This window comes from Nothoprocta perdicaria, unplaced genomic scaffold (genome assembly GCF_003342845.1).
Source record: "Nothoprocta perdicaria isolate Ctin4 unplaced genomic scaffold, notPer1 scaffold_61, whole genome shotgun sequence".
NCBI classification, from domain to species: domain Eukaryota; kingdom Metazoa; phylum Chordata; class Aves; order Tinamiformes; family Tinamidae; genus Nothoprocta; species Nothoprocta perdicaria.
The window spans coordinates 44,467-67,531 of NW_020455877.1; the positions used below are offsets into that span (position 1 = coordinate 44,467).

Genomic DNA, 23,065 nt, shown 5'->3' on the forward strand with positions numbered 1-23,065 from the left:
GGGGCACAGGGCGGCATCCAGGCGGGTTGGGAAGATCTCCAGAGAAGGAGACTCCACAGCCTCCCTGGGCAGCCTGTGCCAGGGCTCTGGCACCCTCACAGGGAAGTTCTCCTTTCATTTAACCGTTGTGTGTAGCTCCCGCTCGATTTGTGTAGGTGATCAAATAGTAGAGCTGTGTGGAAAACCTGCCCCAGCTCTTTCTTTTTCCCTGAACTCACTATCTCCTAGCAGAGCCCTGAAAGCCAATTGTGGTGTGTGTATAAATGCGGGTTTCAGCAGCCTTCGGCCCCGTTTAGGGGGTGTGTGTAAGGGAACGAAGRAGGGGGCAGGTGCGGCTCTCCCAGCAGGTTCCGGGCACGGTGCTGGAGCGAGGCGCAGGTTTGTGCCACGGGCACGGGGAATCCAGCACCCCGCGTCAGGCGGCTCGGAGCGTATCCTCACGGTGATTCCTCCCTTCTGTCTCTTCTGTTTTCCAGGTTCATTTCGGAACCGGTCCATCATTTGGTTGTAAACATAATTTAAGAGAATTCAGATGAGAAGTTGCCTGCAAGGTGCTTCTCCCGTTTTGCCAAGTAGCTGCCTTTTGTGCAGCAAGGCTCTCTTAAAAATCAACTTAAATGTGACAGTACCAGTATTTTTGCCCTTACTCTTACACCCCCTGAGCAGCACATCTGGCCAAAAATATGCGGAAAGGTCATTATCAGAAACTTATTATTTATGTATATTGTATTCTGTATATTTATGTCTATCGTGCATATGGAGAAATAAAGCAATACAATTGAATTCTTCAAATACTGCCCGTTTTCCATTACCGTGGCTCTCCCCTGCGGCATCGTCACCCCGTTCTCCCTGTGGCAGCACTTAGCTGCTAGCAAGGCTGGGATGTGTGGCCCGTTGGGCATCTCCTCCTCTGCACAGGGGATGCTCCCRCGGGGGTTCAGCTGCATCTACCATGTTCTTACACCCTCTACATTTTTTTCTCTTCAGCACCCAAAGGGCTTTGTGTTCTTTGCAGTCTGTTATACATTAACCAAAGTTATGTTGTGGTTAGCGAGGTTGGGCTTAAAGTGCCCACTACAGAAATGCTGACTGTCCGATGCCTGCATCTCCGTAAGGTTGTCTGTGCTGGGGAGCGCTCAGGGATGGAGTCCCAAGCAGCTTTAAGCGGCACGTTGCGTGTTTCCCTCAGCCACAACGGAGAACAGCTTAATAGGGCGCAMACAGTTTCAGAACAGCACTTTTCTCCTTTCCTACCAAAAGTCCTAGGGATATTTTTAAGGCCCAGAAATGCAATTCTCTTTATTAGCCGTGTTTTGAGCTAGTGTCATGACAAAGGACCTTAAGCCTGAAAGTAGCGCTTTCTGTGTACTCATCRCTGTGGAATGAGACTCTGCCCTAGAGGTAAAATTACCACCGGGATTTGCTAGGATGGTCTTGATCTCCTATGCCAGGCAGAAAGCAAACACTCCGTTTTTCAATTTAGAATTAAAATTACTTACTCTGAAAACCTTGAGGAAATGAAGTGCCTCTGGAGATGAGGCGCTTTGAAGGCAGATCCTTTGTGGAAAAGCTGTTTAATATCTCCGAGATTCCGCCAGACTAACTGATCTTACTGAGGTTTTGTGCACCAGCTCATCCGAGCCATAATCTGTGATGCGGCAGTTTGCAGGGGCTGGAAAATGACACAGTTAATAGGACGGAGCTCAGCGACGGGGCAAGCAGGGCACGCGCTCCGCGTGCGCCGCCTCTGTCGGCAGGGAACAGCTCCTCCTCGCCGGGAATGGATAATCCTCGCCGGGACCGGCTCACCCTCGCTGGGACCGGCTCCTCCTCGCCAGCCCTGGGATGCGCTGGGGGAAGCGCTGCCTCCCTCCATCCTCCTTGGCGTCTGTGGGAGCTCTCCCCCAAAGGCTGAGGGGTTTGGTTTCTTCTCCTGACACACACTTCCAGTTACAGGCTGGTGCTCCCTGCTCTATCACTCGTGAAAGATTTGGAAAGATCAGCCCAGTACTGATCTGTTAAATTTGCCCTCTTGGATCCTTCAGATCCCACCTGCCGTGAATAACCCTCACTCATCACTTGATACTGGCCTGTCTGCCTACTGACTTCTGCACTGCCCTGCCAGAAATGCTGTGGCTTAAATCGGTGCCTTTTCACAGAAATGCCCCCGATTCAGTTTTTAAACTGTGTAATTTCAAAAGCCTTCTCTTTAAACCTTTCTCATTAAATTACTTACATAACTTCTCATCTTTCTGCAAAATCCTCACATATGTGCCATGAAATTTTCCTAATGCCAGTTCTCTGCATAAAAGCAGTAACCTCTTAACTACTGCTCTCCACGCCAGCACCTGCCCGTCCCGTGGCCTCTCAGGTGCCACTCTCAAACAACTCGCGCTGCCCTGGACCACGTTCCTGGTCCAAATGAGCCAAAAGCCCAGTGGGATGCGCTTTCCCAGCGGGCAGGTGTCCTTCTCCGGGCACTCTCCCATTATTCCCAGCTGTTTCTCTACCAGAAGCGGCAACATCCCTGTCAGTCTGGAGTGTTTGAAGGCACTGGTGGGCTCGGCAGTCTTGGCGACCGCCCTTTCTCCAGTGGCTCCCTAAGGGCTGTTGGTGGCAGAGCCCTTCAAGGAGCGGAGCTGCCCGGATCACCCAGGGATCCTCTCTGGGGGGCAGGTCAGCGATCACATATTTGGTCTGACGGACTTCCTTTTTCCTTGCTTAGGTATGTGGAGAGTGTGATCATTTCTGTTTACACCTGCACTGTTTGCTCTTCAAATTCTCTCTTAATCTCCAGTTTCACTCTTCTTACCTGCCAAATTCTGTTACCACTCAATCRAGGCTGTTTTCTAGTTTTTATCTAAATGTGGAAAACCTTTTCTGCCTCACACCATAATACCCGTTTCTGTTGCTTCTGCGTTATGCATTCTCACCAGATCTGCAAGGCTTAGTCTATCATCATGGSTTTTTATTGTCTGACCTTTTCCTCTGGGATTTAATTAAATTATTCCTCCCCCTGACCCTAGAGCTTACTGACTAAGTAGTCACCTTCTGTCAAGGTGTCTCTCTACAAGGTGCCAACAATTAATTACGTTTTAGCGACTGTAGTTGGTGGTTTAACTACATTGCTTTGTTCTGACTGCTGCCTGGAAAATCATATGGGGCTGAATCTTACTGAAATACTAATTTCACACAATTGGCTGCGTTATTCAATTGGATGCTTAAAACATTTACTTCAAGTGCTAGGTCCTTACTCAGAAGCTTACAGGTGAGCATAGGAGGAGAAATAGCTGGATTTGGGGGGAGCATTAGCACAGGGTTTGGCAGAGATGGGCAGGAGATGGAGTACACCAGGGCAGACTACGAATGTGGAGCAGTTTGCAGAAGGGGAATGGGCAGCACTGGGAAATGCTCCCCATACGGAAGGAGCATTTAGAGGAGACACGAGGCGCGCTGTGGCCCCTGCCTTTGTGCCCACGCTGCAGTGACCCGCGGAGCTTCGCGGAGCAGAACGCCGCCTTATGGGGCACGCATCAAATCATGAGTTTTAGATAGAAATTCACAGCACAAATGGACTAAAGGGACAATAACAAATTGCCCAACGGAGTGGCAGTGAGAAAGCGGCAGGTGGAATTCGGGATAGAGAGATGTCCAGTGGCTCACGTTGGGCATTCTCTTCTGAGGCAACTCCGTATCACCAGACATGGTTGAGCCTGGGCTTGCGCGCGCCAGCGTCGGGCGGCCCCGCAGAAGGGCCCGTGCCGGCCTCAGCGGAGCCCCGTGCTCCCTGTCCAGCCCGAGCCCTTCCCTGCACCAATGAGCTGATCCAAYAGGACCAGCTCTGGTCTGGGGCTCTGGGAGCATCCAGAGGAGGAGCCGCYGTGTTCCTCGGCTGCTCTGTGGGCTGGGAGGCCGGCAGCCCTCCCGGTAGCGCAAGGTGGTCGGTGCCACCTCTCCGTGGGGCAGAAACGAGAGCGAGTTCGAGCCAGTGACGACACCTTTGTGGCTCTCTGTGCTTATGGTGCAGATGTGTCACCAGATTGGACGCCAACGGCTGTGGACCTCCAGCAGTGCTTAATGCAAACGCCTTGGTGTGATCCAGCAGCTTTTACGAGGACTGAAGAGCTTCACCTTCATGAACAACTGCAGGGCCGGTTCCCTCATTCTAAACATCCTCATCTCTGTGTGGTGAACGCTCAGTGTAAGTTTGAAGCCGTTGAACCTCCACCATGTGGAAACGACAGTTTGTGGCTGCTCCTGCCCTTGTGGTCTCCAGACAAGGAGGTGAGCGGCACCACAAGCGGGAAGCAAATCCTGGGCTTACTGGCTCACTCTGAGGCCTGTCGGTACTGGTTACCATTCCAAACTTAGGGCTTTCTTTAATTAACCATCCTTTGGCTCTTAAGACATACTTTGATTCTTTGAAAGGGCAAAAATCATCAGCACAAGCTTCCCACAGCACAAGCTGAGGATGGGGTGGCCTCTTTTCAGTGGTGGCCAGCGACAGGACTAGAGGAAATGGCCACAAACTGAAGCACCCAAAGTTCCACAGGAACTTAAGGAAAAATTTTGTCACAGTGAGGGTGACAGAGCCCTGGAACAGGCTGCCCAGAGAGATTGTGGAGTCTSCTTCCTTGGAGATCTTCCAAACCCGCCTGGATGTCAYCCTGTGCCCCGTGCTCTGGGTGTCCCTGCCGGAGCAGGGGGTTGGACTGAGTGATCTCTGGAGGTCCCTTCCAACCTCAAGGACTCTGTGATTCCCGGGCTCGCTGTGCGCCCCTCGGGCACACTCGCACCCCGCATCCTTTCGAGCTGCCCCGTGCAGATGCGGAGCGGTGTGTGCAGCACCAAGCCGAGGCACCAACCCCGCTCCYGAAAGGGTCCCCGCTCGGGCCCACAGGGCTCCCCAAAGAGCTGACTAAGAGACTTGGCCCTCGCTGGCAGGCAGCAGATGATGCATGCAGAATTCAGGCGAGGCCTTTCTACAACGCTTTGTTGGAGCTAACAGTTGATTTGGCGTTTATTTTTCTCCTGCTCCACGGTATTTTTAGGATGAGCTGCTTTTCCTATGCTGGACCATAAAGAAACTCCCTTGTAAAAGGAATCAGGCAGCTATTTCAGGAATTTAGTACTGGTTATTAGCAGCAATCATCTGGAAGTGTCCAAAACAAACAGAGGAAAACACAGCAGCGATCAATCAGGGGCTGCGACATATCAGTAAGTGTAAGCAGGGGAGGGCCAAGCGTTTCATTTAAAAGAATTCAGAGTCAGTGCCTGAGAAGCCAAAGGGAACACAGGGAGCAGGGAATAGCTTAAAGGACATCATAAACTATCCTTTTTTATTGCTACTGGTAAAATTGTGCTCGTATTCTTCATTAAGGATCTGATTTCAACGATACATGACCTTACTAAATGTAAATTGACAGTTTGGGACTGAATTTCTGTGTGAGCAAATGGGACAAAATCCATATGCTTGTACTGCAACCATTAGGTAYAAACAAATGTGGGCAGTGTTGAAAAGGGAAGGGGGGGGTCTGATCATAGCATGCTTTTTGTGTGTGTTTTGGTTTTGTTTCTTTTTATTTAAGGTGAAAAAGACTGCTAAGGTCCATTTTAAAAATAGGTAAGTTTTAAGTACCCGCAGCAAAGAGGTTGTAATTTAAAAAGCCACTTGGCAGAGGACAAGACTTCCTGCCCACCGGCAGGTTCACAGTTAATGCTCAGCTTATACTGTTTGTTCCCAGATTAGGCACAGGCCCAACGGGCATCCCCTTCAGTGTTTGCTTTATTGTTGGACGCTAAAGGACTCATAGTTTGGCAGCCTTTTAGGCGTATGATATTCTATGAAAACTTCAATAAATATTTGTCTTAAGTAGACACGGGGAAAGTCTTTTAAATTGTTAACCTTTCTGATCCTCTGCGATTCATTCAGAAAGAGATGAAAGGAAACAAATTAAAGAGAGAGCGAGTGCTTGTTTGCCTGCAAATGACTTGATGTGTTGAAAACAAGGGGAATAGTTTAAGACTTTTCACTGCTTTCACCCTAAAACTGTCTGGAGATATGAAGGGGAAACATAGGAAAGATGCCTCTAAATCCAGTGCAGATTGCTGAGGAGGTGAATATCTGGGTTAAGTGGTGACAGGTGATCCGTGGGGCGCTCAGCATATGGAGGAAGAACGCGTGTGGATTAGAGGGCAGCTTGAGTATGTGGGAACTAAGCGGCTCCATAGGGACATTCCTCCTGAGTGAAGATTAGATTATCAGTGAAAAGATCCAGCGGCTCAGGAAAAGATTCCTGGAATCTTTGAAGCCATTAGGGATGTGTGCCTGAGAAACCTGGGATAAAGCAGTGTGAGGAGAGAGGGAGGGAGAGGGAGTAGCAGAAGTGGAGGCCGTGTGAAGTGCGGAGGCTGCTGGCGCCGCGGAGAGCAACGTGAAGAAAAGATGCTGAGAGCCTGGTGAGAGGCGAGTGGGAAACCTGCAGCAAGCAAGTAGAGGAGCTCATAGGAGAAACAAGTGTAGAGAGGAGCTCATAGGAGGAACAAGTGTTGAGAGGAGCTCATAGGAGAAATGAGCATAGAGAGGAGCTCACAGGAGAAACAAGTGTTGAGAGGAGCTCACAGGAGAAGCAAGGGCAGAGCAGTGAGGTGGCGAGAAGTAACCAGTAGATAGGGCTGAGAGGGGAATGAAACAGCACAGGAGCAGCAGCAAACGTGAAAATACAAGAACCAGCTGAGCAGAGTATCAACCCCCCTGCCCCGTATTCCTGATGGGGCAGAAACAGGCGGCCAGTGCCCGAGGGATGGAAGGAGCAGTGCTGGGAGGCAGCTGTGCGGGGAGGACCTGGGAGATGCAGGTGGCCCGGAGGAGCGGCTGGAAGGCCCTGACTAAGCGGAGCGGCTGAGGGGCAGCGCCTCCYGCTTGCAGGGGCTTGTTGCGGAGCTGTGAAGGGAGCTGCAGTGCTCCGGACGGCATGGAGCAATCCGGAGCGCCACTCCCCAGGAACTGCGGAGGCGCACGGAGCGCTTCAGGWCTCGCGGAAGCAGCTTCGCGGGGCCTTCAGGTGCTGTTGATACCCTCCTGAGTAAGACGGAACTTAATGAGACCCTGAAGCACAAAGATTATCATTATCGTTAACAATATTAGTGTGAGGGCTTGGAAATAGAGGCAGGGCCACATGAGTGCAGAGCTGAGGAGAAAAAGGCTGGAGAGAAACGCCATGAAGGGAGGCGGGAAGTGCCCGGCATCCAGCCCCGGTGTTGGCAAGGCAGGATCGGGAGGAGAGGCTGCCGGAGAAAGGGCGGCATGCGAGGGGCTCCAGGGCGCCGGGCTCTGGCGCCAACGCTTACGCYGGGATCCCACCGGTGGGATTGGGATCGCAGGGGGCAGGCAGTGGGTGTGCTGGGTGCCAGGCGAGCGCAGCGGGGCTGCAAAGCGCTCACGGCTTTGGATGCGGAGCCTTTTCCCCCTCGCTTCTGCTCCCGCCGGGCTCGGCCGGGCGTTTGCGCAGCGCCGCGGGCGGCTCCCGCGCGGCCGCCCCGGCCCGCAGCGCCCCGGGCCCCGCCGGGCCCTGGTCCTGGCCATGCCCCGGCCCCACGGCCGGCGCTGCGGGGCAGCAGGGACGGGCTGCGGGACGGCTGCGTGCGAGCGGCGCCCGAGGGACGTTGCGGCGGGAGCGGCGGGAGCGGCTTCCTGGTGCCACCTCCTGGCTCGGCCGCGCGGCTGCGAGCGCCTCCGCCAGCGCGCCCGGCCCCGGCCCCGGCCCGGGCAGCAGCCCGCCCCGCTGCCCGCAGGCCCTGTGTCCCGCCGGCGCGGCCGCCCCGCCGTGCGTGGCAATGAGCGGGCGCCTAATGGCAGCCTGCAGGAGCCGGCCGCGCTGGCAGCGCGCTGCCGCCTCCGCGCCGAGCCCGCGAGGTGCTGCGGGCCCCTCGCAGGACAAGGCACGGCGGCTGCGGCCATAGACTAAGCGGCAGGGAAGAACTTGGTGCATTTTGCTTTTCCTCCTGTAGCCGAAAACAGACCGGAGCTGGGAACAGTTGGAGCTATGGGCTGTTACAGCCACGGGATGCAGGGTGTATTCGGGGTGCTCCCCCAAGCGCAGTGAGCCCCCGACACCAGGCCTGCCCTGTCCGAGCTCCAGCGAGAAGGGCCGTCAAAGCAGAGGCTCAGAACAGGGACAGCAACAGGGCTGCTGTTCTTCGGGGCTTCTTTTGGGGCAAAGGAGAGAAGGGGATTGGGGGCAACCCCGTGCCGAGGGGGATGTGATRCACGTGTGTAAACCAGGTCGCTGCGATCCCTCTACTTCTGACTTTTCTAGCCCTGCTCCCTTACCTTGGCTGGAGCCCATTTTTGCCCTCAGTTTGAATACACGTTTTCCTTAGCCACTTCCCAATTTATTATCCCAATTTATTATCATGATAGTTCACGGTCAGTACTGTCCCCTTAATGATTTGTTGGCATTGTGAGAATATGCACAACGTATTTTTGTGATCTTTAGAATAGCTAGGAGGAAACTTAGGCTCATGGAGTCACAGGGAAAGCCAAGCCTTTCTAATTAAGCCAGAAGGTTAACAGATGGATCTGAGCTTTCAGAAGTGGTGWGAAAAGCTCCCTATTTGCATTAAAAAGATGCTTCTTTACTGGGAATACCTATCAGTGAGGAACGCTCTTTCTAAATTCCTTCTCTTGCTATGCACAAGACATCCAAATGAACAATCTAACACTGAAAGATGGGAAGTCATTTCTCCCACAAACAAGCTCCTTTGCRGAACGAGCGGAAGAGGTGGAATCCCAAAAATACTTTATCAGTGGAGCAAATAGGTTCATCTCACCCGCTCCCTCCCGTTTCTCTCCTTTCCGCAAACCAGGCGAAGCGCTGGGGGGCAGCGTGGCTCGGCAGGGCTGCTAGGGCAAGCAGGGCAGAGCTGGGGGTCCGACCACGCAGCGCGGGCGACCTCCTCCTGCTGAGCTCCAGGACAGGACAGGCAGCCGGGCACGGCCCCGCCAAGAATGCGGGGCTTTTGTCCCTGCTGCAATTACTCGGGGCCAGATCAGAAACGCTAGACAGCCAACAGGTGATGTTTTTAGACAAAAAAAGCCCCGAACAGTTCCTCCTTTCTCCAAAGGCCACATACTTTTCCTATCTAATCAGTAATACAAAATGGGGAGGTGCTGACACAAGCACGAATAGCCGATGACTTCATCAGTGTGGCAGCAGCTCTGCCTTTAAAGGGTGAGCAGCTCATTGTGGTTTCTGGGCCCTTTTCTCTTCTTTAATCCTGCCTTGTGTGCAGGGATCCGCAGGCACCTTTGGGCCCAGGCCGGGCCAGGCCCTGCTGCTCTTGCTGCCGCTCTTGCAACCAAAACAAATGTAGAGCAAATAAAAAGCAAATAACCGGGCTCGCCGGCAGCTCCTGCCCTTGTTATTAGTGGCTTCGAGCGAAGAACCCAAGGAGGCTGAATCACTGCTGCTAAATGTTAACAATGTGGGCATAATCACGAGGAGCGACAACTGCTTTTGAAAAACTGGAGGAAAATTGCCTCCTCTATCCCAAAACAGACTGGCTGTTTCCAGAGGGGGGGAAATTGTAATTCCATGGATATGAGTAGCAGGCCTCCTGCAAAGCTATTCTAGGATTTAAAACCCCCAATATATCCTTTTTTTTTAAAAAAAATAATAATAAAAAAAGAATTACCACAATCTTCTGGCACTGGGACTAGAAGCTTCTGGAGGTTTCTGCTTAAGAAGTCACAGAATGTCTGTACTGCGACTTCTACCCAAGCTATTCTAGCAGTGAAGGATTACGGTTATTTCATGAGCCATTTAGGCAAAAAGAGCAGTCCCAAGACTGGAGGAAAAGTCACAGGGAAGCTGAGGGTGGGAGGTGGAGGGCAGCGCTCCCCAGTGCAGCCACAGCTGYGTCCCCGCTCCCTTTAAAAACAGGCTCCACGCAGAACTGTGCTACGTCTGCATGGCAGCAGTTTGCCTTTTATCCAGTGAATCAGTGTCRCCTTTTCCTGTTAGAACTGGAAACTAAATCTCATCTCCAAACCTTACGTGAACCCATCAGTTGCACAAGAGCAGTATCAGATCTACCCAGCGGCTCCGCTCTGCCTCACGGCTACATTACCTCAGTTCGGAGCCGGTGACGAGGCAGCTCGGAGGGGAAAACAAAGTTTCAGTCTGACTAAAGCCCTCTCCGGCAGCTCCTGCCCGCCGGGCCGCGCTCAGCGGCTGCGCAGGGGCAGCCCCGTGGCCGGGCCACGCAGGACCCGTGGCCACAAGYTGAAGCACCAGAAGTTCCGCAGAAACTTAAGGAAAACATTCCTGACAGTGAGGGTGACAGAGCCCTGGCACAGGCTGCCCAGGGAGGCTGTCGAATCTCCTTCTCTGGAGATCTTCCCAACCCGCCTGGATGCTGCCCTGTGCCCCGTGCTCTGGGTGTCCCTGCTGGAGCAGAGGTTGGACTGGGTGATCTCTAGAGGTCCCTTCCAACCTTAAGGACTGGGACTCGCCGACAWCCCCGTTCGGGGTGGCCGCTCGCTGCTGAATGGCAGCGTCGCTGCTGCCCGCRGAGCAGGGAGGGAGGCCGCGAGGAGCCGCCTTGCAGGGCCGCAGCAGGAAGGAAAAGGAGACGGTTCTCCCCTAGCGCGGGTAGCCGCAGCTCCCTCAAAGCTGTTCTTTTCTCCCTTCCATAGGATGGCATGCAAATATTTCCTGTTTCTTTTCTGAAACAACACCAGAGCGCGACACATGTTCTCTTAAGAAACCCAACCCAACCAAACCAAAACRCCAGCCCTAGTGGCTGGCGTTAACCTTGAACGAGATGAACACCCACACAGCAGGACCAAACCGCTTTGTTTGACGGCTCCTCCGAACACAAACCCGAGCATCGCACAGAGGACTGCTCTGGAGCACAGAGGCACTGAGACCCTTGTGCACTGGGCAAAGAAACGCAAAGAAATGCACCAAGCGGGAAGGAAAATACTAATTAATTAGAACTACTCATGTTGGAGGCTCTCTGGGCACTAGCAGAAGGCTGAGAGAGGTAGGGAAGAACTGGGAAGGCCTGAAGGAAACCATTCATGCCGAGGACGGCAGGTCCTTCCAACTCCAAAGCCTTTTATTCTAGATAGCGGCTACAGCTGGAAATAGCCGCCAGGTGAGGCAGCCCTGAGAGCCGCAGGCCCGAACGGGCCGGGGCCGTGTGYGGCCTTCGCGGCCTGTGCGGCCTACGTGGCCTGTGCGCCCTGCGGCGGCCGCCTCTGCACGTTCAGGGGGTATCGCGTAAAAAAGGGTTCGCAGATTCTGCACACAGACAGGTTTATGTAAAATATAAAAACATTTGTCCAAGTTGTTACAGATTGCATAAATATGGCATTTTTTACTGTTGCATTTACAGATGTGCATGTACAACGATGTGCAAATAGTCACAACTTGATTACAATCTTCGAAAAGTACTTGAACTTTGCATCCGAGTAACGCAATGAATGAAAAATGCCCCAAGAATTTTAAATAGCAAACTTATAACATGGTTTAAATTCATAACAAATTTCAATGTCTTTTCAGTAAAACTTTCACACATTTAAAATAGTTTGTATTCATTTTATTTGTATATGTCAAAATACATTTTTTTTCCAAAATAGTGGGTTTTGCAACTAGTTTCATGCAGATACAAGGTCTGCTCAGTACTACCAATAAAATCAATATAGCACAGTAGCCATTCATTTTTTTTTTTAGATATAAAGAATAAATAACCTAAATATAAAACACTAAAATATTAGAAACACGTATTTAATCATTCACAGGCACCCAAACTTTACCAAATATAATCCAGAATATGCCTAACTGTCTTGTAACAGAACTCAATACGTTGCAGCCATTCAAACTGTTCAATCCGTTGCTCATTTGACGTTAGCACGCGACAAGGGAAGTTCCCTGTGGTTTCAGAGCCACCTCTCACACAGATCCATTACAACAAGATACCTCAAACTATCCGTGTACCTTTAAAATCAAGAATCCTGAGCTTGGTAGTAAGAGCATAACCTTACATCTTCAAAAAACCAATCAACAGAGAGAGGACATCATGTCTTCCTTACCAAAACGCAGCCCACCCCCATAAAACTACCCCCGGCCCCCCAAGTAGGCAGTAGGACACAATGACCTTTTTAAACGAAGGGGTACAAATTCACATTTAATATAGTATACAATATAATCAATAATACAATAGCTACTACAAGCTTTACAATGTACAATTTGTTTTAATGGCTGATCTGTTCAGTGGTTTTAGGCAATGAACTATGTGCCAATAAGATGTCATATTTTGAATGGTTTAGTGAAAATATAAAAGCTGTTTGTTTCTAACAAAAGCGATCTTCACTTAAAGTACTTGTTTCGTTTTTAAAGGCCACTGAAATGTATAAAATGGTCTGACATGATGGTGTTATCAAATTAGATGCCTTCTCACATGGCAACAACAGTGCATATAAACATTAATGTGAGTGTAATGGGTTACGTTTTTCAATGATTTAGTAACATTACTTTGGCTAGCACAACAGTTTTGGACAGCACTCAGATAAATACAGGTATGTGAAATGTAGTGAAGCAGTTATATTTATGCAATTTTTATTATGGTGAACACTATCAAATGAAAAAAAAATGGGAGGAAAAGATAATAAAGTATTTTATATAGTTTAGACCTTTTGCAAAGATAGGGCTCCATACAATGTACAATGTCTAAATCCTTTATACCATAAAAATTAATGAACTTTGTTAAACACACTATTCTGGAGTAGCCTAATTGCATTAACAGACATTTGCAATAGGGAAATATATTCAAGCATGCCACGTGGTGGTCTGAAAAATCAAACCAGTACACATTTATATATACAGCATCACTCAGTACCTGCTCAAATGAACGTGACAGTTACAGGATCTAACATCTCTCACTACAAACTTCTTTTTTTTTTAAATTTTTTTTTTTAAAGTGACCAATAAAGGAAGAAAACAGGACTCTTAAAATAATTCTAGTTTCAACTGACTTTTAAAGCATTTTGTATAGGAAATAAATGCATATTGCACAAACAGTGAAAGCAAATGTTCCACCAAACATCTCTGTTCCAGGTGGCTGGACAACACAACTCTAGGTAGCTACACAAATATGTAATTTAAAAGGGTGTGTGGTCTCTGCAAATGGTAAAGCTGTGAAAACACTGTACAAGAAAATCTGGTACATGAATAATTAGAAGGGAAAAAACAAAAACAAATCCAAACTTAAGATTTAAAGAAAAACTGAGTATAGAAAAAAAAATGGGAATTGTGGCACAACAAAAACGTTATTGAGTAACTGTCTTCTGTGAGAGCTGAAAGCTTTTGTTGATGTAAAAGTGTTTATGTACAACTAAGGCTTACTGGTTAAATATCTGAGGCGTATCTGGCCTTGAACACTTTCCTTATTACGCTGTAGCTGTAAACAAGATTTCTCAGTCATTTTATCTTCTCAGCAGCTGCATTTTAACAGAAACAATGATCTTGATACAAAAAAACATACACGTAAGAGGGCGTTTGGCAGGATATCTGAAAATGACAGTCTCCAGGGGATCTTCCCACACTTCCAGTGACTGCCACACTATGGTCCACTGGAGTTACTAGTGATGTGCAATACCGTGATTTGCTGCTGCAGTAAACCCTTTATTTGGAAAGTTTGCTTATAACTCTGATCAAGGCCCCGTTTTCATCCTTTAGCCTCTGGTTGTCTGCCTTCAGATCTGGAAGCATCTACAGGGAACGAAACACAGTGGTTACTTGTTACTACACCCCAAACGAAGGCTGCAAGGTGAGACACGCACAGCACATAAAAACCTCTAGGCAGAGTAAGTGCTTTGGCAGTTACTGTCCCCTTAGTGGCAGTTCAGAAAACTCTCACCTTTTAGTACGACACAGTTAGGAGTCAGAGATTAGGACTTTCATACACTCAGACTGGATGCACTATAAAACAGGAGAGCAGGAGAAGCCTCCACACATCAGCAGTTACAGCAGCACGAGGGAAGTAATTCAGCGCTTCACATGCCGGAGGTGCAAAATCCAACAGCGTTTTTATTGGTGGTGATTTAGAGAGGCCTGTCTATGCTACACTTGCTCTGTTTCAAAACAAAACACCATGACTAATCCTGTCTCTCACGGCGTCCTTGGCCGAGGCTGCCGCGGAYGGGGCGGCAAGTGTTTGAGCCCATTGGCTCCCAGCACTTCATCATGTTGGCCGTGTGTCTGTTCAGGCGCCCGTGCCCGGACTCGAGCGGGCAGCAGGATGGTCACAGGCACTGCGCTCGCCCCGACACGCCAGGCTGCAAGAGGGCAAATCAGGGCTGCCACAGGAGGCAGGCGAGGTGCGAGCTCCGAGGCTGGAGGGAAGGCAGGAGGAGAGGGAAGGRAAGGGAAGGAGGGAGCCGAGTGAGGTGAGCGCTGCACAAGATCAGGCAGGAAGGGAGGACAGGTCAGCGCACAGAGCTCTGTACCAGGAGACTAGCTGGAGGAACTGGAAGAATCTCAGACATTCTCCAGGATGGACAGCGAGGCACCTGCGAACCCCTGGCTAAACCACGTGTGTGTTTCTGGTGGCTGGTTTGCACAGGAGGCCCCAGCCCATTCCTGCAGAGGGTTACTCAGTAACCTCCAGTGCTCGGGCGTGCAAGAGGTCCAAGTCCAACTGCTCATCTACGTAGTGACAGCGACATAGTCTCCCGGGCTAAAATTTCCTTCCCCCTAGCTTTGTTCTCATTTTATTCTAAAGAAGTTATACTCCTTACCCCTTTATGCTCAAAACACTACTACTGAACAGAAGGAATGGAGAATACTGAACACAGCAAGAAGTAACGTTACAGAGCAGGCTTCTTTCGCACACTTTCTCCCCCACACGAGGGCCAGCTCGGGGCAGCTCAGTGAAGAGCAGTCACCTGCGCAGTCACCTGTGCAGCTCGGGCACCTACACGTCTGCTGCTGACCTGGGCTGCCCCCCTGCTCGGGRGGCTCCGGAGGTGCCGCCAAATGGGGCTCTTCCCAGAGCGCCCCGCTGAGGCCCTCAGCCTGCGAGCTCACTCGGAGCCAGGTGAGCACCGTGTTCCCAGCACAAAGGGCTGGAAAAYGACGATTCTTTCAAAAAATGATCTCCAAGTATTTGAAATAGGACAACTTGAGTAATTCGTCTGACAATTCCAGTGACCTGTGCCATGTTTACTCAGCTATAAAACAGGGCAATAGCACCATGTTGTGTCACACGCCTATAGGAAGGAACACCAAATTACTATTTGCAAAACTCACGATGCGGTGAGAAAATTTACAAATATACCCTGAGGAAATAATTCTGTATTCTGTATGTTTGGGCAGTGTGAGCTAGACACGGACCCACACACTGAGCAGGGAGAGGAATTCTAGAATACGCGGAGATGCTGCCATTCCATGGACAGAACGGGGCACCTGCGGCAGGAGAAGAGGAGAAGGAAGCAACCGTGTCCCGGAGGAGGACTCCACTGCGTGCACACTTGTGCACACGTGTAAAACTCTTCTGCTCCCGAGAACGGATGCCCTCAGCTCCCGGAGCCCTGTTTGGAGAGTAGGCAGGTTCTGTTGGGAAAAGGAGGGGCGAAAGGCGCTGCGCGCGCGGAGCCTCCCGGGTCCTCCCTGGCCAGGGAGCTCAGGGCCAGCGCTCAGGCCGACCCGCACGCCAGCCCTTTCTGCTGGTTTGCCTGCCCTAACAAAGCAGCCTCTGTTCAAAGTCAGAGCCTTAGCGTAATCCAGGACCATTCCATAGTCTGAGAGTCCCTCAATAGGCTTTAATCCTGATTAAACTAAGATGTGGAGTATGCATTAACAAAATATTTGCTCTTTTGCTAGCGAATCTGCTAAAGAATATGGGAAAAGTGATAGCAGACAAAGGCAGTTATGAGTAACAACAGACTGATCGGGAAGGATAAATGCAAAGAGCATAACTAAAATGCTTACAATTCCCATCTACACTAATCCTAAAGTGCTTTAAGCCAAGCCAAAGATATTTATACAATTTTCTCGGCATAGCAAATTCCTACGGTACTAAAACTTCCTGTGAGGTGACACCACAAACCTTTACCATGTAGAGACAGAAAAAGGASCTTAGCAGTAAACTCAGCAAAATTACAGCCATATACTGCACTCAGTACTGCTTTCAGTACTGCTTTGACAAAACAGAGTATTTTTCTGTGAGGAGGTTTCTGAGTAGAGTTACAAACGCACTATTTTACCTATGTGCACGACATGAGTAGCTGGTAACTTTGCAGCCTTGGTAGCTGAGCAAACAATTATTCAACAACCACCTGCCATGTGGAGCCAGCCCAGCTGTGTACAACAGGAACAAAGTCTGTGTTTGCTGGAGGAGCTAACAGTTTTTCCGTACAAAATGGCCAAGTCAAGGCTATAGAAARCTTGTGGACGGTGAGGTTGAGATGGATGGGCCGAGGCACTGCAGGAACAGGCCCTGCTGCCCTGCCCAAGATGTGACCCCAGGAAACCTCCCCACCCACGTCTGCTTCTACGAGCGAAGGCTGAGGGGAGGGCAGATCAGCAAGAGCCCTGTGCAGAGGGGAAACTGCCTCCTTTTCCCTCGGGCAGCTGCCGCCCGTGGTGAGAGGAGCTCAGGACATCCCTGTGGGCAGTGAGACCCCGGGGACGTCCCCACGGGCACGGTGACCCATCCACAGCAGCGGGGCTGTTCTTTGGGTGTCATCGTCCCTGTGTGACCAGATCCTGGCGCACAGCTGCAAGGGCTGCGTGTGTGACCTTAGCACCAAGCTTGGCCTGAGGCCCCCAAGGGAAAGATAAGGAGTGTCCAGAACCACAGGAAGTTCATATAGGAAAATGTGAATTGCATGGAATCTCCGATGGGTTTCCAAGAARAGCAGAGGCTGCTGCCCTAGGCGCAGTGATGCAGGGCAGCAAGMTGCTAGTGCTGCTAGTGCAGAACTGCCAAGCGCTCCCGGGCATTCCTCAGCTCACGCTGCATTCGCTCCAATTCTGCGCCTGTTGCCTCTACTGCAGGGAGGCAGCTCAAGCCTTAACTTCTCCACGCGGGAAAACCAGGGTCAAACCTCCCAGCGTGAGGGCTCCATACGTACCAAAACTTGGGAGTGACTCGAGGGTATCCTAGCGCCAGCTCCCGCGCCCACGGGTGCTGCTGGCTGCCAGCAGGGCCAGGGGCTCCCGCGTGGCCGCGGGCTGCAGCGCGCGGGGACAGGGACAGGGACAGGGACAGGGACAGGCAGCACCAAGGCCCCCGCGCCCAGCGCCACGTCCGCGAGCGGCAGCCCCTGCCCCGCACACCGGGCTCAGCACCTGCCTGGCCACGCAAAGGAGAAGGCAGAAATCACGAGTCCACGGGGCGCAGCTGCCTACGGGGCCCTGGCAGCTTGGCAAGCACTCTGGCCAAGGCCCTATTCTCAGCCACCAGTTGCTCATTTATGTGTCTCAAAGACTGAATCTGCTTTATTGGCTGTAGGTTCTGCAGGAATCAAAGAAAGAGGAGTGAAAGCAAGAGAAATAAAACACGTGTATTACATTTAAAAGAACTAGAGATGAGCAGAATTGAAAGAAAACTTAAAAGAGGGATTCCTGTTTAAAGTAGATAACTGCCTGTGAAAGGAAAGCATCAAAGAAGTGACACATTCTTGCAAAGTAATCTAAGAAGCAGCAGTGATTAGTCAGAGCTTTCCAAAACAGTCCAGGATAYATTAACAATGAGAGTTATTCCTGGAATTCTTTACTTAACATCCTAATTCCACACACTAAATATTGTATTCAAATGTCTGAGACTACTTACATATTTCACATATACTTTTACATGACAGCACAACAAATCATAAGAAGATTTTAATCTTCTGGTTGGATCTTAGGTTTTAATCTCTAATTCAAAACCTTTGTGCTTGTGTTGCTTACTGGAAGCTTTCCATAAAGGCAGCTATTTGCATGTTTYATTTTCTCACAACCCCCAGCCACCCCCAACAGTAATCTAAAGGCTGATGATAAGAGCTCCTATCTTCTGCCTCCCACTCTTAGGGACAATCATTTCCCTATATTCCAGTTTGCTTTCTGCATTTTCCACACTTCAAGAGCCCCCCCAGMGACCTCACACTTTGTAGCCTCCACCACAGTGAACTGCTTTGGCCTGAATCCAGAGCAGCCAGAGACGCCCTGGCTGCCTTTGCCTACGACTGCCACTCAACATCAACTACACCACCAACAAGTTATTAACTGCCCGTATTTCAGGGAAAAGTATTTGGAAGCTAATGCAGTTTCCGAGCACCAGAGGGAGCTCAAAAACGAGCTTCCAAGGAAAATTGACTAATCAATGACATGCAGCAGATGTCAGAACAGTGATGATAAAATCCTGCAAAATTACAGAGGCCAAAAGTATTTTCTATCTCATCATGTCGCAGTAGATTTTGAGTTACACTTTAATTCTGTCAGTTCTCTTGGACCTATCCAATCATATCCTAGAGCACAGAACAAATTTGCCAAGTTTGTCACTCACTTGAATTGCATGAGAGGGTTTAACAGTGGTGAAGTGGAGAAGGAGGAAACCCATAGCAGGACTGATTGAAAAAATACACAGGGAAAGTACTACAGAAGTGGTTCCCTGCTGGGACTCAGTTCATGTGCAGCTGAAGAAAAATGGAAATCCATTCACTCTTTACAAGAAATGGTTTTTCTTTGGTTGCTGGCAAAACTATTCTTTCCAATTCATAGTTTAGAGATCACGACACAGAGGCCGAAGAAACATTTAATACCTAACTATCTATAGAACTATATGCTATCGGTATTTCTAAATTAAAAAATACACAGCATCGCATTGAAACCAGAGACTGATATTCTGTCTTAATTAAACTATGTTTCACCTTGGGCATMTCTGAATGTTTCTGGTGGCCAATCTTTTACAGAAGCTTAAGTCTCAAAACTTTCTTAGAAAATATCCGACGTGTGAGACTGCTGATGCCAAATAACTTCAACACAACTTACATGTAATAAATAATTTGGAAAAGTGACTATGATTTACTTCTTTTCTAGTGAATAGCATTAACGCTACTACCAGGCAATGTATTGATAACAGCCACTGACCCTGTGTTGTCTACAGTCCAATCATACTTACTTTCAGTTCTTCTTCCATTTCAGATATCCTTCTTTCTAGAGCTCTTCTTTCCTAAATCAAAAGATGTGTTAATATTGAACAATACTCTTTTTAAAAATTTATTTCTCGTAAATGCTGTGATGATAGTGAAATACTTCAAGTTTCAAAGATCRTACAACCAAAAGCACAGCGTAGACAGGAAACTTGTGATGGCGGTGATGTACAGAAAGTATAACAATATTGAATTTTAATTTCTTAGGAGGAAGAGATATTAAAATTGACACCAAATCCTATAAAATATACCCCTTCCTTTACTCAGATTTAGCCAGTTGGGAAGTAGAGTTTGTTTGGCTTTATTTTTCAGTAAGCCAGGTTTTCCTAACAGCGTAATATACAAGAAATGCAGAAAATGATCAGAAACAAACAAGGAACAAGCACAAAAGCGTGAGCTCCCACAGACAAGCAAACGCAGCTGAAACATCTGCCTCAGCTCGCTCGGACCTGCCCAGACCACAGACTGCAACGCAGTGCAGGTACCCACAGCTACACTAAACGGGCACCGCTGAGCACCCGAGAAATGTAAGCCCCAAGGGACTCCCTGCTTCTTGAGGAACCGTTTCCGGAATATTTTCTGCGTTTCTGGTATATATATCCATGTTTTTTTTCCCTTTTTGCCTGCGAGCACGGCAGGTCCTGGCGCGGGCGGCGGGCTCGCGGGGAGCGGGGTCTCTCCCGTGGAGGGCAGCCCGGGGCCGCCCGCGTCTCGCCGCGCAGCAGCGGCCGCTGCCCCGCGCTCGGCGCTCAGGGCTCTCCCCGGTGCGCAAGGCAAAAGCAACAGGTTATTATTGCAGAGTGTCCATACGCAGCCGCATACAACGGTGCTAGGCAAACAGCAAGCAGCATGGCCTGAGGTGTTTAAAACTTGGGTTAGATCATACCGCCCAGGAGATACTGACTCTTGCCGGTCACCTTTCAGATACAAATCATTTGAATTTAGTTTAATCAGAGCGCAGTTATTCCCCAACATTTTCTCATTTTAGCAAAAACACATCTAARGTAATGGCTTAACAAAATCACAGGTTACTGCAGGTGTTAGTACTTGCTGTCCTTAACTCTTCTGATCACTGGATTTTACCATAATGGCACTGACTGGCAGTAATGGGCACAGTAAGTACTAGTGAGCTGCCTGCAGTAAGCGAGTGCCTAACAAAACAACCCAACCCACCCTACATTGCTTAGAACTGCCCCAGCTACCTGGTAATGTACAACTACAGGATAATATTAGCAGTGCTTTTACGCTAAGCGACATTGGAAAATTCCTGAAATTACCCAGAGATTAAATAAATCAAAAAAAGGTCGTGTGGCTAGAAAACCAATTCTGTAAATACACATTCTGAAGTCCTTTGGATGTGTTTGTTCAGCAGGGTATGCTGCACTTTTCTAAGACCTTAATTAACTCTGTATACTTCACATTCTGTGAAAGAAACATTTCAGTGGTCTCACCTAGATATGGGATTTATTGTTAAGAAATGTTCTGATTATTAKGCCTTTTGGTAAGCAGGTCACTAATGTGCGAATAACCCACTGTGCCACTGCACAGCTCATCACGCTCAGCCAAGCTCCCTGCCTTTGCTCATCTGTGTCCCTTCCATCAGTTCACCCTGCGCCCCGTGCTCGGGGTGTCCCTGCTGGAGCAGGGGGGCTGGACTAGAGGATCTCCAGAGGTCCCTTCCAGCCTCAAGCAACAGAATCCCAAGGGCAAGGCGTCAGACTGGGTGAAGCTGTACCCCTCCCYGGCTCTTTTAGGACCTGGCCTGAGAAATGCCCACACCAGAGCACAATACGATTTCCTTGCTGTCCTAACCATGAAAAAGCATGTGCCTGTTTCTCAGGGTACACGAGACAATCCAAGTGACTTGTTCTTATCAAAAATATGTAGGGAGTGCAGGCCTGACGTGGTGCCATCAAGGCACACCGATTCACGCAGCTCAAAAACTGCCCCTATGGTAATAACCTACACATTCTTGTACATTTCAGCAAAACCAAAATGATCCTCCTCAACACAAATTTCCAAATTACAAATTCTAAACCTGGGAGGAGCTGGTTAAGGGTGCCTGTGACTCTGAACCGGATCAAAACCTTGCAATGTCAGTTTTCCTCAAATTAACAGGAAATCCCACACAGCACTTGTGAGGGACTTTAAAGCACTTTCAAGAGTGACAGGTTCTTAATGAACTCCCTATTTTGCTAGGATTTTGCACTCTGAACAGATGTTTTCACCCATATCCATGTAGAGAGCCTCCTCCTTGTACTCAATTTCCAATAAACTCACACTGACGTATCACCAAATCACATCATGCAGACCTGCTTTTGAAGGCTGAGCTTAAATAATGTTCAAAGCTTAGAAACTCAGGGTAATAGAATTAAAAGAAATGTGTGTTTAATACACTTTTCTATCTTCTTYACTGATAAACTCTCTTTCCACTTAAAACATCACTGCAGATGCCTTCAGCTTCATTTTTTTCCTGCAGTGCCTGTCCAGCCTTTTATTGCTCCACATTTATTCTCAGCATCTTAGTTTTCCTCTCCCTATTTTTCTACGCGTCTGCATCCACATCTTCAACTTTAGTTTTACTTCAGTGAAGTCTTATATTGGGAAAATGTAGGTCTTTTAAATGTAAACCCTCACAATACACACATAAAGAGAGGTGTCTTTAAAATTATCCTTCAAGATTCCCAGACAATTGGCACTGAATTTAGCAAGCTTATTCTGGGGTCAGTATTGATSACGAGCATCTGAGAAGCTTCCTTCAGACTCTGGTTTCTTTGATTTCCCTAACTCCGGATTTTCACCATGCTGTATTATAAATAATGGAATTTCTCCTGAAAGGAACCTACTGGCAGATGCTTCTGTATCTCATCACTCTCGTGGTCTGGTTACTAGGAATGTTAGTAGGAAAGACTGGGGCCTGTCGATGTCCCAGCCTCTGCACTCGCTCCTCTGACACAGCTGTAAAGAAGGAACTGAAGTCTAAGCCAAATACTACTAGAGAGTAGTTTTATTCCTTCTTCCGCAGTGTTTTGAGCAGTACTCATTGTACTAGAACTTTTATTCTAAACAAAAGGGAGAAGAAAATAAAGGAAGAAACAACTACGACTAAAATCCTGTTTTAAATACTTGTCTGCAAAGAATGAAGTTTGAAACTGTAAACCGCAAAGCTTCTAAATCTGTTGTAAATCAGGTTTCAGCCACAAAGTAGTATCACTAATTTTGTTTATCTCTTTTATCTGCCAACTTAGCTAGAAATGACTTTAGAAAAAGTAACAGTTCTAGAAGACAATTTGCTATTGGGTTAAGTATCTCCTACAAGGAAAAGGAACAGGAATTCCCAGTACAGCCAATTCTCTCAGGCAACAGCTTATACTGGGAAGGAGCAAAGCAGTAACTTCTAATGTCAGACTAGGCAGTATTACATAACCTGCAGCTTGGTATTCCATGTAGTAATAGATGCTGCTGCATATCTATGAAATAATTAAAAACGGCCACTTGTGTGGTCAYGGTAGCATGCAAGAAACTTATTAAAACTGGTGATGAAACTTTTCCGCTGATGAAATCATTGCCTACAGCAGGATGGAAAAGCCAAAAAAAAAAATAATCAAGGAGAAATGGGTGCTGAAAGGCCACTATAATTACCTGAAATGATGACTGAGATAAACATACTGGAACTTCAGGAGTACCTGTGAGCATGGCTACATCTCCATACTCTCCTATAAAATTCACCTACTGTTTACTTGCTTCCTATACAGCTCGCAGAATTAAACACTGCTTCCTAAACCTCAAATATTGGAGAGCTACSAGCAGCCAGTAACTGAGCTGCTGCCTGTGAAGTACCATATCACTTATAAATGCCAAAGT

The 23,065-nt window shown here is 48.7% G+C and overlaps 1 protein-coding gene across 3 annotated transcripts in view; it reads right to left on the bottom strand.

The window, feature by feature from the left end:
• Positions 1-11,790: 11,790 nt before the first annotated feature.
• Positions 11,791-23,065, bottom strand: part of PPP1R12A (protein phosphatase 1 regulatory subunit 12A) — a 72,796-nt gene continuing 61,521 nt past the window's right edge. For all 3 annotated transcript variants that reach the window (XM_026049738.1, XM_026049737.1, XM_026049740.1), the window contains 2 exons: positions 19,171-19,221; positions 11,791-13,778 (listed from right to left, as the gene is read on the bottom strand). In XM_026049738.1, the coding sequence (XP_025905523.1) occupies positions 13,692-13,778; positions 19,171-19,221 (138 nt within the window). In that variant the 3' untranslated portion in view covers positions 11,791-13,691. The remainder of the gene's footprint in view (positions 13,779-19,170; positions 19,222-23,065) is intronic.